The sequence below is a fragment of the Fomitiporia mediterranea genome (genome assembly GCF_000271605.1).
Source record: "Fomitiporia mediterranea MF3/22 unplaced genomic scaffold FOMMEscaffold_8, whole genome shotgun sequence".
NCBI classification, from domain to species: Eukaryota; Fungi; Basidiomycota; class Agaricomycetes; order Hymenochaetales; family Hymenochaetaceae; genus Fomitiporia; species Fomitiporia mediterranea.
In genome coordinates, this window is record NW_006760393.1 from 12,053 (window position 1) to 26,881 (window position 14,829).

The following is a 14,829-nucleotide window of genomic DNA, read 5'->3' on the forward strand; positions in this document are numbered from 1 at the left end:
GCCGCTTTGCCTCGCGCAAGGAAGAAATGCAGAGACCTCAGTGACTGGGTGAAGATAAGAAGTGTCTACCGTACTGTATAATACCGGGGATTGGTCCAAATAAGGAGGTGTCGATCTCCCGTTCTCTAAGAGCAGCAACACACCTTTTCGTCAGTCTCACTCACTCGCTCGCTCGCTCGCTCTCACTCCGCCTCCTCTCTTCACATTCCACCACCACCATCTCCCCACCAATCCACCTCTTGCACGGCTGCTTGGTGCACACAAAATTACAAAAACGCTGGTACAGTTGAAAAGGTAGAAACCCGCAAAGGGCCAATAATGGAAGCGTTGGCGATGGATGGCTCAACTCTTCCCGCTCTCAAAGACATTTTTCCTGGTGCGTTACATACCGCTGCCATTACTGTCCAAAATCATTGCCAAACCTTCCATAACTAAAATTACCTCTGCCGTTTCAGAACATTTTTTCGAGCAGGCAGAACATGCTCTGGAGTCTCCACAATCAGGTGCAATTCTGCCGCAGATGTCTAGCTCTGCGGCACAGTTCCAGGACGCTCAACAGCAACGGCAGAACATAGGAACTTCACAACAGGATACGCAGCTCCCATTCAACAACGGCACTTCGAATGACGTGTATGAGCAACAAATTCCTACCAAGCAAACAAGAGGACGAGGTGGCAAACGCGGTGCAAAACGATCGTATGACGCCTCGAACGCGCGTAGCCACCCGCAGCCACAGGACCCCTATTTCCTTTCTATGGACGCTAGCGGGCAGATGGACTCATTTTCAGCATCCATGGATGTCCACTCGCACCTGCCAGGTATTGTCCAACCACCTCAGCAAAATGCAGTCGCAGGTGAGGGTGAAGGTGATGAAGACGCGGATGGTCCAGATGACGGCGAAAAACGGCGACATCCGTGCCCTCGGTGCGGAAAGCGATTCAACCGACCAAGTTCACTGAAGATACACCTTAACACGCATACTGGTGCAAAACGTGAGTGCTGGTCTCTAGTTATGCTTATTGGATTATGGGATCCTCGCTGGATGATCGTCGTGAAAATCCGATTTACATCATCGGCGGCTTTTTGCGTTTTTCTCCTCGGCATCCACGTCCATCTTGTTCCATATAAATTATTTCCAGCTGTACTGTCGTTGTGCTACCGAATTGTTTTATCCGGCGCTGATACACTTCCCTTCTAGCATACGCCTGTCCTTTCCAAGGATGCGGCCGTACGTTCAATGTATCCTCCAACATGCGAAGACACTTCCGAAACCACGCAAAGCGCCCTCCTCCTCCACCTCTTCCACCGAACAACGTCTATCCTATTTCTGACCAACCGTCCCAACAGCAAGCGTCGCGAGGTCGTGGTCGACCACCGCAGCGTAACCCATCCTTTTCGCAACACCAGCCACCGCAGATGACCCTCGGTTATGACAGCAATGTTATGTTCAGAGGAGATTCTCCGAACCATTCGACCGCTCAGCTCTATCCGCCGAGTTCGGATATGCGAAATTCCAAGGCGAGCGAGGAAACTAAGCAACAGCAGCAATACGTCGCTGGTGCGCTTATGACTCCTCCGTATACGAACGAAGGCTCCGAATATGATCCGGATGACCCAAACCAGGTTGAAAGAAATCTCTTTTCTCAATTCTCACCGTACGGCACTTTCAATTCAGGGCCTGGACCCGGTCATCAAACCAGCCCAAACCAGATGTTCGCTATGCCGCACATGGGCATGCAAAATGGGATGTCAGGGATGCCAATGGGTCTGGGTATGCCTATTATGAGTACAGCCATAGCTATGGGCACGGGCTTGAGCCATTCTGAGATGTTTCCTATTGATCCTACGCTTTCTGGCTCCGGACAAAACAATGAGGCAGACGCAGATGGTGAAGCGGATGCAGATGGTGAACTCGATCCTGACGCCGATGCAGAAGGAGAGGGAGAGGCTGATATACAGAGGAACGCAGACCAGATAAGGAGGTTCGGACCATCAACGTCAAATGCCCGGGCTTCTTCGAATCCTAAAACGGAATTCGGTCAGAGACAAAACAACACAAACGTTGCCGTTGGAAACCGACGAGGGAATCTTGCTGAAACAGGGATACACTTCCAGCAAATGGTAGTGCCTATTCCGTCACAGGTACCCCACCCCTAAGTGAGCATATATGCACAATGCGCATATACACTCACTCACAGATCCGACCCGCCGATCCCTTCCCAAGTTCCCGAAGTCCTAAGAACTTGCCACTCTACATCTCCCTATTGCTCCCGTCGCCGTTCTCCCATGGGACCCCGATAATCGATTGCGCACCCTCTCGCCCGCTCATTCACACTCTACGTCCCACTTCTGATCAGCGCTGATCGTCGTCGCGGTCTGAAAATCGATGTTCTATAGCCGTGTGTGCGAGAAGAAGAGTTGTCTCTTCAGGAGGCGAAGGGAAGGAAAGACGTGTAGTGCAAGTTGCATGGCGTCCGGCAACGGAGTGAAGTGTCAAAACGCAAGTCCCTAGAACCTACTCGATGATCTCTGTCTCTCTCTCTCGTCGTCATGCATGAACCGAATTGTTGACATCGTAACCTACCAGTATAGTATTCTTACTTTTACATTTTCTTGTAATGGCCTTAGCATTGTTTTAATCGTAAACTACTTTCACCATGGTTTATCCAATACGAAATAAGTCTGTTTCAAGTTATGCTGTATTGTATAAAAAGTCGATTACAACAAGCCTACTTCGAACAAACAGGAAAAAGTGTATAAATAAACAAAAAAGGAGATAGGTAGGTACGTAGGTGAATAGGAACCAAAGGATCGACTGTAGACCAACAATGAGCCCAAATAAAAAGAGTGCAAGAGGTAGTAAAATGAAATAATATGAATACGAGAGCGGAGGTAAAAAAAAGGTCGACTAATGATACAACGTTATTTTACGTTCTGTAGTTTGTTCGGCATCGAGTACTTACACTAACCAGTACTACGAAATCTGGCCGAATACAGCTACTAGTACTTTGCATGTGGCAAGAGATAAGAAAGAAAGTGAGTGTGGATAGGCGACATGGATCAGCAGCGAAAAAACTCTATAGGCACAATGAATTAGCCCAGCCTATCGTAGGCATTATTGGCATGTATAAGAAAGGAGTCAATCAATCAAGCAATGAAAAGAAATAGATCAAGGACACAGCGAAGAGAAAACAGAAAGAAACAGGGGAAGACGCGAGTAGATGTGTATGTACGATTGTCAGCAAGTCAGGATGCTGTGTAGCCAAAGGCGAGCAAAAGCAATATTAGCGAGAAGATATGGAAATAAGAAGGGGATAGAGAAGTGACTTACCATCGTTACTATAGGATCCTTCGAGATGATCATTCGCGAGCATCCGCGAGCAGCGGACAGAAGCCAAGTCGAATCAAAAGCAAAGACATTTATAAAACACCGGGCAAGATGAACGGCATGCGATGCCGACAGAGATAAGGCATGAAAGAAACGTGGTTGCATACTGAAGAGAACTGCCATGCGCGAGACCTGTCCAGACACGCAGCAAGGAATAAAAAAAATTGCAGAAAAACTTCAACTGATAGGCACAAAAGATGAATGGTTTGGTCAACCTCCACCAAACGGACCAATTGATAGTAGGTCAAAAAGCATGTAAGGGTCGTTCAACGACCAGAAACCAGAGCTACGAAAAAGGAATCCCAGTCAGAATTGAAAAATTATAATCGAAATAGTAACGACTAAGAATGCATACCATTTCTCAACTCCCTAATTCTCCACCTCCATGGGAGTACTCGCACCACCCACGGGTGACGAACCCGCACCGAGCGCAACTCCCGGCGGCGGAGCGGGTGGTGGGAACGTATACACCGGGAATCTCGATACAGCAGGTGAAATCTTTCTCCTCTCATCAGTGTCCGAGTCCAATTCCCCTCCCTCCCGAATCGGATTCCGAACAACCGCTTCTGCTGCACTCTGCAGCGGCACGGGCCGAGGAGATGATACTGCAGACACACGGGGAGATACAGACGCTGATGCTGATGCTGAAGACGCTTTTGATGCTACAGACGCGTTACTTACTGGGGGCGGTACACCAGCACGCGGAGAAGTCGACGACGAGAGTGAAGCACTTGTACTATGAGTAAGACGCGGTGAAACCATCTCAGCTGCTATAACCGCCGCCTCACGGGAACGACTGTGCGCATGACGTGCGCGTGCGTATGGATGTGAAGCATAGCCATGTCCATGTCCCGAGGATGAACTCGACCCAGTCCTTGAGTGCGAGTAGTGAGACTGAGAGTATCCGCGCTCTCGTACTGATGGAGATCCGGAAGCAAGAACAGTTTGTGGGTGACTCGTTCGCCGACGTAATTCCATCGCATGCATAGGTGGAGTGCGTTGAGGCAGTGAAGGTGACATCGAGTGAATAGGTGGGCTCCGCACCATTCCCGCAGAGACACCAGGACGTCCTACACCTTCAGCACCCTCCCGTACCATCGCCGATACAGGAGGAAGGCTCCGCGAAATAGCAGCATCACCCATGTCAACATCGCTACTCATTCGCTTTTCCTCCGCTTCAAAATCGGACGCAGAAGAGTCCACCCGCCCCTCGAGCTCACTCTCATGTCCTGTTCTTGCAATCGTCGAATCGCGTCTGTATCTTCTCTCATTCCTTTCATCCTCACGCAAGGGGTCCACAGGACGAGCATGTCCGAATACCATCGGTCCTGGATGCGAACTCGATGAAGAGTACGACTGACTTCGTCCGTGACCATGACCCATAGGAAGTGAGGCATCTCTATCATAAGGCGAACGTATCGATGATGGTAGAGGTGGGAGCGGAGGAAGCTCAACTTGCTGGGGGGAAGGACCCGCAAACGCGGGTGCACTATGTGTATGCGCGTGTCCTCTCCACCCACGTACCGGAAGTGAAGACGCAGTAGACATGGCAGGACTCATCACGGGCGATCCTCCTCCCGAACTATATCGTTCACGCGACCGAGAATGTGAATGCGAAGGAGAGGAGCGTGTATAAGGATGTGCATGCGAGGACGTGTGAGGATGTGAGAATGAATGTGCTGGACGAAGTCCGGGTGCATTTCCCGGTGCAGATCCTGGTCCAGCTACACGTTGCTGCGACTGAAGGTGGTGCGGAGCTTGCGATTGCGCATGGTGTAGAGGCGGTGGATGCGAACCATGATAGCCTTGCGGAGGTGGAGGTCCGTAAGGCGGGCCAGGTCTTCCCGGTTCACCTCCCATACGATATTCAAGCTGTCGCTCCCGTAACGGAGGAGAATACTGTCCATACGCTCGGCCTTGATACGCTTGGGACGGGTGTGAAGGGTATCCGGGAGGGAATCTCTCCTGCTCTCTTCTCTCCAGTCTCCCAATACGCTCCCGTTCGCGTTCTCTCTCACGGAGCTCCCAATTCTCCCTTTCCATCCTTACAATCCTTTCTCTTCTCTCCAACTCGGCTTCTCGTGGCCCAAACCCAGGTGGATACCCTCCATACGGTCCACCATGGTGCATCCCAGGCGGTCCAGGTACCCTTGCGCCTTGCGGTGGCGGAGCAAGCGGTACACCATTTGCATGTGGGTGAGCGTGCGGGTGCGCTTGTGGTGGCGGACGGTACGAACTCGGAGGTCCAACAGGGTACCCATCCCTCGGATGTCCCTGCAACGCCATCCTCTCTCTCTCAATTCTCTCCCTCTCTAACTCCCTCTCCATCTGTACCTGCGCTTGCCTATGTGCGTGTTGCGGTCCTGGATAACCCGCGGATCCCATATGTAACCCAAGCACACCTGGTGGAGGAGGCCTTGCGCCAAACGGTTCGTGCATCCCTATCCCTACTCCCATTCCTATTGGTATACCCATCCCCATACCAGGCCCTGCACCAGGTCCTAACCCAGCAGGCGACGAATGATTCCGATAATGTCTCCGCATATTACTCGACACATTAAACTGCCTTCCGCAGCCTGGATAAGGGCACTCAAAAGCTAATCGCCTCATCGTGAAGAAATTCGTAAGGTCCGATCGTCAAAGGAGGAAATTGTCACCGTCGCAGACCCGCCGAAGTCGCATGGAAAATGGCAAAAGGACGATACACGTTCGGGGACGTACCCAAGAAACACCGAAACCGCGAAGGGGAGGGTGCAAAGAGAAATCAGTGCAAAAGTGATAAAAAGGTGTGCCCGAATCCGCGATGCCGTCAAATAAATAGAATCGAAACCCGCAAAGGTGTTGAAATAAATATATACCGTAAATCGGACCCATAACGAAAACATTGATAGACCCATTTTGCATCATGGAACCAGCAAAAGGCAGAAAGGCGCAATAGTGCGTATATCCAATTGGTCAGTTATTTTTGACATGCGACAAAGCGTCAGTCGCGGGTGAGACAGCGTAGATTAGAGTTGACCGAGTGTGCGGGGGTGGCACCAAACGTTCGACACGAAAGTAAGTAAAACGTCGGGATCAGCGAAGGCGATACATTCGATCATCCATGTTACGCAAAGGTGAAACCATGTTGCCATAATTCAAATCGTTTAAAGGGCATAGATTGATTGTAGTCCAGTCCAATGCAACAGATTAACCCAAGCAAGGCAAAAAGTCCGCCAGACGGTTAATCGACGTGCGCGGACATATCGGTCACCGTGAATCGTGTGCGCCACCGGAAAGGCGTATTTCAGCGATACATATGGACCCACGGTCGCCACAAGCGTGAGTACGCCAAGTATAGAATGATTGATGGGAGCAAATCGAGTTGCGATGTCGGCGCATCCAATAGGAAAAGGCAAGCGTTAGTTGCCCACCAGATTAATGAGACCACAAGTGCCGTGCATAACGACGCAAAGATAGTGCAAACAGGCGAGTGATGTACGACATACGGTGAATTGTCGTAGCACGTGAAACATCCACAAAGCCCGTCGATGATGGGTGTCCGCATGGGGAATTAGCGAACGGGTAATCAAGGTGCAATGATATAACACGTTATTCGGTATTTTTTGAAAGGAACGGTTTGATCCATTCGTAATGTCATGTAGTAAAGGGAACAAAACAAAAACAAAAAATACCAGTCAGTTCGCTTGTTACAAATCACTAAGAGTGAAGGAGAAATTGTACGCACGCTTCGCTCCCGTGTGAGTATTCAGGTGAATCTTCAGACTGCTTGGTCGGTTGAATCGTTTTCGACAATGGGGGCAAGTGTGACGTTTGCCATCGGTACCCTCTCCTTCAGCGTCCACACCGTCCTCAGCGCCTTCATTCTCGGCTGACGAGGCAACTTCACGTTCCGCGCCGGTATCATTTTCCGTCGAAGCGCCTTCAGTTTGACTACCGACAGGAATGTCTTTCGTTCCTTCCACTTTCGGTTCCCGCTTCTCGGAAGAAACTGCGTCTTTCGGCGGGCTATCCATCTTTGACTCCATACTTGCATGTGAATCCACACTCGTCGGCGCCGTTTCAACACATTCCGTATCGACATCCATTCCATCGCCATCTTTACCCCTCTCTCTTGTTCTCCCTCTCGATCGCTCCTTCGTCTCATCCATTTCGAACACATACATCGAATCATCATCATTGTCATCGACGTCATCAACATCGGGATCCGGGTAACGCTCGCGTTGGTCACGATACGAACTTGCCGGAAGCGATGAAGGTGGAGGTGGAGGGTTTGCATTCGGAGGAGGGCCACCGCTTATTGAAAGACCTAACAGACCGGCAGCTGCGGCACTCGCATCCGAGCTATGAGTATGAGCATGAGAACGAGGTCTAGTCGGCTGGGCTCTATTCGAATTTGAAGATGCGAGTTTCGGACTCGAAGTGACAATCGGCGGAGGTATGTTACTGCGAGAAAGAGCATTTGTAGGCGTAGTGGCAGATGATCCAAAAACGGAAGAAGCGGAAGGCACAGATTGACGTGTAGTACTAGCAGTAGTCCTTGGGAAAGTGAACGCAGATTGCTGCATCGTGTACGGCGAACGAGGCTCCATGCGCTGGAGTGTTCTAGCCTGCGTGAAGGGAGAAGTTAAGGCCGCGAACGCCTCTCGGTTGAGGTCCTTTTCCCTTTCATTTCTAGCATTTGTTTGCGCAGCACTTGAGCTTGCACCTGGAAAGAAAGGGTCCTTCGGCTTCCGGGGGTCGACAAGCGGTTCGAGACGCTGTGCCTCGAAAAGTTCATCTGTAAAAGTGATGAGGGTTATTAGTTACTGATACGAAACGGATAGCAATAAAGCAAGAAGGAATAATAACGAGAAAAGGAAGTAAAAAAGGATCATTGACGCATAATAGTTTGTCCGTCTTGGTGGCGGACCGCATAACGTTGCTGCGCGCCTAGGACATCGCCCTCCGAAGAAGTTGGGAACCGCGGACCTCAGGATTGAGATCAGCCAGCTAGGCAATAGCGGTCCGGGCATATTCCAAAACAGGCCATGAGTGAAATCCAACCAGTCAACCATCCCGCTGACACGTCAACGACTAACAAAGATATCTCATCCGGAGACCATCCCAGAAGATCTCTGGGTGATTCGACGGCTGGCAGGTCAACTACCATCCATCTGTCACCACAGATGCGGCCAATTCATCTTCTCGAGGTTGGCGCATGCGGTGCATCTCCGAAGGATAGCCATATTGTGCACAGCGGCAGCGGTTCCATATGAGACTGATGACCCTGTACGAATCGGTAGGACAGCCCACTGCAGTGGCTGAGGCAGAGATATGAGGAACAGTGCAGGCGTTCTGAACACGACTAGGAAGTCGCATGGTACGTCATGCGTGTGACAGGCAGCCGATTAATGAGGTCAACACCGAGGAGGTGCTTCTGTGCAAAACACACGCAAGAGTGATTCGCGAACGGAGTGGTGATGATCTGCATCAGGCATCAATCATCTCCGAGTAACCAAGCCCGCCGAGCGGAACAGGCCATCTTCTACCCCATAGCCGTGCATCGCGTTTTAATGTTCTGCCACCTGCATCCCGGGTGCTGCAGTGCGGTGCTGTTAATCTAAGGTCGAAGAAGCACCAGTCTGCCATCTGCAATGCGGTGCACAGAAGCAGGTATCACGCATCCCTTCTAGGGACAGCCCCGTCTTGATTCTAGATGCTACGGCCAATTGCGTCCGCTGCGGCGTCGTGTGATGACGCACTGCTGACGAATACCGCGCAGAGCGCCCACGAGAGCCTGACGCCCCGTCATGGCCATTGTGCCTCCTTAACCAGTTGGCGCCAAGACGTGAAGAGAGGGAGAGCCCAGAGTTATCCAATGCTCCAACCGACTGGATTCAACAGTAATGACGGAAAATAAAGGAGAAAGAGAGCGAAAAGGCGAAAAGAACGGAATACAGAGATACAAAGGATAAAGATGGGAGAAAGTCCCAAACGACGGAACTCACCAGGAAAGAGATCCCGGATTCCGGGGAGCGCTGTAGTCGGCGCCGACCCACTCGCATTAGTCGAATTCGGCATTGAGTCTTCCGTTGCATCGGGCGGCGCACGCCTCGCGGAATCCGCAGCAGTAGTAGTGCTATTCCCACTTCCAGTCTCCATTTCACGCCTGTCCACGTCTCCGCCAGTCTCCCTAGATGGTGTCCTTCGTCCGACCCTGATGTTTGCAGTCGATTCGTCTCTCTTCGATCGTAATTGCCCCGGTAGCGCAGAAGAAGGCGAAAGAGGAGGCGAAAGAGGAGGCGAAAGAGCGGGCGCAGCCTGCATCATCATCGCCTCTGAAAGAAACTTGAGCTAGCTGGCCAGCAGGAAGAGAGAGAGTGAAACGGAAGTACAAGGCTGGTAGGAAAGAAGAAGAGAGTAAAGCAGATGAAAGCGGGGAGTGCTTTGGTGAGCGGCGTCAAAGGGAGGAAGATTAGTTAATATAGGCCCAAGGTTCAGATGCGGTTGTTGGTTGTCAACGGGAACGAGGGTAGGTGATAGAGTAGTAAGTGGTAGGTAGTTCACTTGTGGGGAAATCGTCGTCGTGCGTCGCCTAGCTGGGCTGATTCGCAGCTGATTTTAGAAGATGGTGAACAGCGATGGCGTTGTCAGTTGGCTGCGCAGCGCTCGCTCGATTAGGGGGAGAGGCGACGTGTTGGTTGTAGGGATGAGCGTTTGGATCGCACGTGAGAAGCCCGGGCACGCGAGAGACGAGCAATTTGATGGCGGTCGTGTTCGCGTTATTTGCGGTCACTTCTCTAGCCCCGAAGAGAAGAAACAAGACAAGACAAGAAAATCAAAAAAGAGTATCAGGAAATAGAAAGAGAAAGTAAAAAGAGCAAGAGAGGCAGAAGTGAGACGGGGCAAAAGGGGAAGAGACGGGGACAGGGTGTGTGGGAGATGATATATTCCTTCGAAGGGGATGCGATGAAGTCATCCTCATGCAGAAGCGACGAACTCATCCCCATGATCGACGTTCCCACAAATGGGTTCTAGTCTCTCCCTCCGTGTCCCCCAGTCACCGTACCGAAGATCACAGGGCAAATCCTCATCCGGCCCGCCACCCGGTTTAGCCCATCGGCACTCCTTCCCATCCGGCTCCGGCTCCGGTATATTCTCTACCCACAAAAGGCCCATTTTGCTTCCGCTCTCGTACTCGCCACTCGTCCCTCCAAACGCGCTGGTCTAAGGTCTATTGCTTGCATCTGTTGAAACACACGCCCCCAACTAGCTCAACGGCCGCAAAACACCCACTAACCAGGACTCCTTCCGTATTCAGCGAGGATCCCGGCCAGTGGCTCGCCGATCACAGATCATCTCCGTACACGTGTTACATATCCATTTCATCCGGCCATGTCGCAATCTCAAATACTCCAAGCAAGTGCGTGCAGCAGCCCCTATTCTCAATGCCTTGCTACGTTAATTCAAATGTCACCCCAAGAACATTCATGTCCCGATGCCCAGATCTCCGCTCACGTCGGCGCCGAGGGACAACTTTCAGCATGCATGCATGCCATGTAATTCCAGTCTCGGTCGCTGGAACGCCTTTAGACGCCGACTCTGTGCACGGCAATGTGCGGCTGTTTTCCTCCTCTCCGCCTTTGATGTCTGGCTACGGGCGCCTCGGAAAGTAGAAAATAACTAACTGCCGCTTTGACTACCCTTGTTAACGCCCTCCATACTCTGCGGCAACCTCTCCAAATCAAGTAAAGAAAGCTCTTTGCACGCCCTACTTTCTCGCTTCATAATTTTCCTTTCCCTCGCCGCATGGCGTTTGTGTTTGCCACTTTAATTTGAAAAATAAAAGAAATGCACACTAGGCACTCATAGCTCGCCTCACTCCTCCTCGGATTCGACTCGAGTTCGCTTCTTACCTTTGGCTTCGGAATTGTGGCGACTTGCACACACTGCGGACTATACGAGTATAGATGTGCCAAGTAAAAGTCTTGACTCGTCTGAGCTGCGCGCCGACAAACGCTGTGTATTCGACTCCGGTGCTCCTCTACTCTGCATATTCACAATTTCACATTCATATTCGTCCTGTCTCGCCTTGCAACTATGCCTCCCGTACAACCTATTAAAGAACACTCTTTTGCACTTGAATCAAATAATAAGAAAGGGAGCAAAGACCAGATCCTAGAGTGCTAATGCCAATAACAGCACCAGACCAACACCAGTACTAGTACTGCGCCTGACTATAATTACAATAACTATATTAACAATGTTTGCAATATGTGGCGAGTGTGTTTCCTATTTCCCGTTTCCTTCCGCCTCTTTATGATTCACATCTCTTACAACGCGGCGAACCTATTCCGTGAGTGAGCCACATAGATGAAAGTTTGAGCGCGTTCTAATTGCCGTTCATCATCATCATCGTCAACACCACGTCTTGTGGCGAGTGCACCAGCTTACGTTTCGTTTCAGAGTTTGCTCTATGCTATGTGTGTAACTCAGGTTTCGCTCCCGTTACACCAAGTCAAGTAAGTACGTTTCCTTTCTTCACTTTGGATTGAAGTGACTAATATGTGGTCGCGTGTTAGTTTTTCCAGAGTCAGTATCTGTGACAAACGTCAATTTGCAGATGAGATTCCGGTTTTTCCTTAAGTTTACGCTAAGATCCTGGAGATGTAAGTTTTTTTCACTTTTCCGTGGGGCAGTGCTTTGTGGGCACGAATCTGCTTGTACGAGGTGGACATTGCAGTGTTATTCGTCTTCGAAGGCGGTAAGTGACTACCGTCTGAGAGAAATTACTTATTGTACCTATCACACACAAGAGTCTTTGTAGAAAGTGAATCCAAGTCATTTTGTCTTGTTCAGATTTCCGTACCAACCCGGATGCTCAACAATCATCAACACATAGAAGGTAATCCGTATTCCGCATTAGGTACAACTGATTACTGGATACGTTGCAAACTTACGCGTCTAACCTTTGAATAGCGAGCCATCCCTCGGATTCTCTTTCGGAGGCTATAGACCCCACAAAGTGCTTAGAGGGGTTCTAACTTCCCGATGCTTCCATGCAACTGCCGGGAGATAGTGAGCATACAGTAACCCTTCGCGGATGAGGATCGAGAAGCATAAGGCCGTGGTATCTACTATCAGCGGTATCAGTCCTATGTACTGTACCCTCGGCATATCGGCGCTGTTGCGTTGTTGCAATGGAATGTTTGAACGTGCGCGAAAGATTTCTGGAAGGTGTGTAGCGTGTATGGTCATATGATTCGTGGTCTATGATTCAGCTTATCTATTGGGTCTTGTGCGTTTTTGCTTTCCAAGGTAATTGTGCTGTGATCCTCTGAGACAATCATGGTCTAATACTTGTCTTAGAGACCGAATATTCATTGTAGTGCTTTCAGTCCTTGTAATCTTGACATCCAAAGTCTGTCTGAAGTAGCCGAATGAAAGAAGCGTCTTATCTAACACCGCCATCGTTATCTACAAACACTCGGATGATTTTCAATCGACGCGTCCCTAGCTAACCCCACTCGGTTTCTCACTCTAGTGCTACTACAGTGTAGGCTGTGTAACTCCTCAACATCTCTCCACACTACCACGCTTCTAACTCCTAGTGCGTGCCGTATTATCGAAGAACATCTGCATCGTGGCTGTTCTTCTGTCCGCCCATCACGGCGTTTTAGGTTCTCTTCCCTCTTGTTGCAGTTGTGCATCTGAAATCTCCAGGGTCAGGTGCGATTCTAATGTGATGAGACGTGGTACGTGTGAGTGGTCTTGTTTGTACTGACGTTGTAGTCTAATCGGACAGATACTCTGCGTACCGGAACCCCAGTGTTCATCAGTATGGTTACCTGTCTTAAGTTCTCAGTGTATTAATATTAATATCCCTTCTCCTAGCGTCATACTACACTGTGGTGTAGTCGTCATGTACGCCAGAACCTTGGTCCTCTCGATCTCTAGCGCTCAGCCTCATGCAAGTGAAAGTCAAAGACCCTCGACACATACTCGAAGTCTATCCGCCTCGTAATTTCCGTCTGATCCACTTCGTGCCAAAATCGTGCCTGATATGCAAAAAGAATGGCGAATTGCACCCCTGATTCGCTCTGGCTCCTCACCTTACGTTTCACTTTATTTAATCCATTGCTATTTAGCATAGGTACAAAGTGCATTATCCGCGACAGAGGAATTTATTTTTTGAGGCGTCTCTATGTGCGTCTAGGTCTCCGTCAATGTCAAGGGAGGGCAGGGCAGAATCGACGGATGCAAGGGATCGTCTGGGAATTCTAGAACCTTCTCATCGAAAATTCGGGACTTTCATTACTTGCTTAAGTATACAACCTCATGGTCGGTGGGGGAGGGGGGAGCTAGCGCCACCTCATGGTGCGCGTCCAAGAATAAGATTCTGCGCTGTGCCTTGTGGAATTGTATTTTAAAAATGAATGAAGGGAAATATGAAATGGTGCCGGGAGCCGAGACGACGATCAGCGCTGATCAGAATGTTATGACACTTCACTCAACTCATCTGCATGCATCCCTGCATGCGGGGTCCTTGTCGTAGACCTGTATAGAGCCAACTCGTGTTACTCTTACCCCAACCCTGTCGCCCATCTTTGCCACTTCTTGCCTAGTCGTCCTTCCGTTTCGTTCGGCCGCCGGTAGCTACGTTCCGTGTGTGTCATTATTCGTCTGGACTCTCACTCTCACTCTTCTCGCTCTTCTCCCTTCTCCGTACTCTAAGTAAAGTCCTACAGATCGGCGACGACAGCAAATGACAGACGGTGTGAACCGTCCATCACCCAAACAGCGCAACCAGAGAACTTGAGAAGAAATACGGCAAGGATGGGCGGCAGGGACCAACCTTGCATTCACGGCGTCAATACCGTACTTAGTATCGTATGGATAGTCATGTGTTCTATTAATTCGCCGTCTATGACGAGACGGTTGCCATGAGCGTGGACTTTGCGCGGCTCTGTTATTATTGTTTTGTAGGTATTCCGTATTTGTGTATGTACAAATCTGTGATGAAAGCATTATGTATGCCACAAGATGACAAATAATGCATTGACAGATTAAGTAGTTTGAATGGACTCGAAAAACAGGATAAATTGCACTATGCGCCGGAATATGGCTGTTAATACTGACTTTTTGTGTTGTGTAAGATAAAATGCTAGCACTACCAGCATAGTCATGGGTTCTTGCCATCCTCGGACAAGATCGATTACGTTCTTATCCTGCCAGCAGCACAGTGCTCTTACCAGAATAGACGTTCTTGTGCACTTGCAAACTGTTCCGCAGGATGCATTATTAGGTGTATGTTTTTAGAGGGCCAAGAACTTACAAAAGCAAACAACAAAATACAAATACTGTTATTCTTGAATAATCAGTTCTAGCAAAGTAGCCATCAACGATCACTGTAATCCGGAATAATCCGGGATAGTTTTTCATGAACTTGATTGAGCAAA

The 14,829-nt window shown here is 49.8% G+C and overlaps 6 protein-coding genes across 6 annotated transcripts; 2 read left to right on the forward strand and 4 right to left on the reverse strand.

Moving 5' to 3' along the window:
- Positions 1-318: 318 nt before the first annotated feature.
- On the forward strand, positions 319-2,363 carry FOMMEDRAFT_157788 (uncharacterized protein; the record flags this gene model as incomplete). The annotated part of the gene is made up of 5 exons (XM_007267906.1): positions 319-376; positions 456-1,141; positions 1,199-1,228; positions 1,282-2,142; positions 2,199-2,363. The coding sequence occupies 5 exons, from the start codon at positions 319-321 to the stop codon at positions 2,361-2,363; spliced, it is 1,800 nt and encodes a 599-aa protein (XP_007267968.1).
- A 410-nt stretch (positions 2,364-2,773) lies between these two features.
- Positions 2,774-6,911, reverse strand: FOMMEDRAFT_21237 (uncharacterized protein). Its single transcript, XM_007267907.1, has 3 exons — positions 3,744-6,911; positions 3,332-3,674; positions 2,774-3,254 (listed from the first exon to the last, which is right to left on the reverse strand). Exon 1 carries the CDS (start codon positions 5,996-5,998, stop codon positions 3,758-3,760), a length of 2,241 nt encoding a protein of 746 aa, XP_007267969.1. The 5' UTR covers positions 5,999-6,911; the 3' UTR covers positions 2,774-3,254; positions 3,332-3,674; positions 3,744-3,757.
- A 166-nt stretch (positions 6,912-7,077) lies between these two features.
- On the reverse strand, positions 7,078-8,749 carry FOMMEDRAFT_157790 (uncharacterized protein; the record flags this gene model as incomplete). Its single annotated transcript, XM_007267908.1, has 3 exons — positions 7,078-8,168; positions 8,301-8,449; positions 8,538-8,749. 3 exons carry the CDS (start codon positions 8,747-8,749, stop codon positions 7,078-7,080), a joined length of 1,452 nt encoding a protein of 483 aa, XP_007267970.1.
- Positions 8,750-8,860: 111 nt separating this feature from the next.
- FOMMEDRAFT_157791 (uncharacterized protein) lies at positions 8,861-9,700 on the reverse strand (the record flags this gene model as incomplete). The annotated part of the gene is made up of 3 exons (XM_007267909.1): positions 8,861-9,019; positions 9,133-9,261; positions 9,329-9,700. The coding sequence occupies 3 exons, from the start codon at positions 9,698-9,700 to the stop codon at positions 8,861-8,863; spliced, it is 660 nt and encodes a 219-aa protein (XP_007267971.1).
- Positions 9,701-9,965: 265 nt separating this feature from the next.
- FOMMEDRAFT_157792 (uncharacterized protein) lies at positions 9,966-10,549 on the reverse strand (the record flags this gene model as incomplete). The annotated part of the gene is made up of 2 exons (XM_007267910.1): positions 9,966-10,170; positions 10,371-10,549. The coding sequence occupies 2 exons, from the start codon at positions 10,547-10,549 to the stop codon at positions 9,966-9,968; spliced, it is 384 nt and encodes a 127-aa protein (XP_007267972.1).
- Positions 10,550-10,765: 216 nt separating this feature from the next.
- FOMMEDRAFT_157793 (uncharacterized protein) lies at positions 10,766-11,046 on the forward strand (the record flags this gene model as incomplete). Its single annotated transcript, XM_007267911.1, has 2 exons — positions 10,766-10,793; positions 10,877-11,046. The coding sequence occupies 2 exons, from the start codon at positions 10,766-10,768 to the stop codon at positions 11,044-11,046; spliced, it is 198 nt and encodes a 65-aa protein (XP_007267973.1).
- Between the last annotated feature and the right edge of the window lie 3,783 nt (positions 11,047-14,829).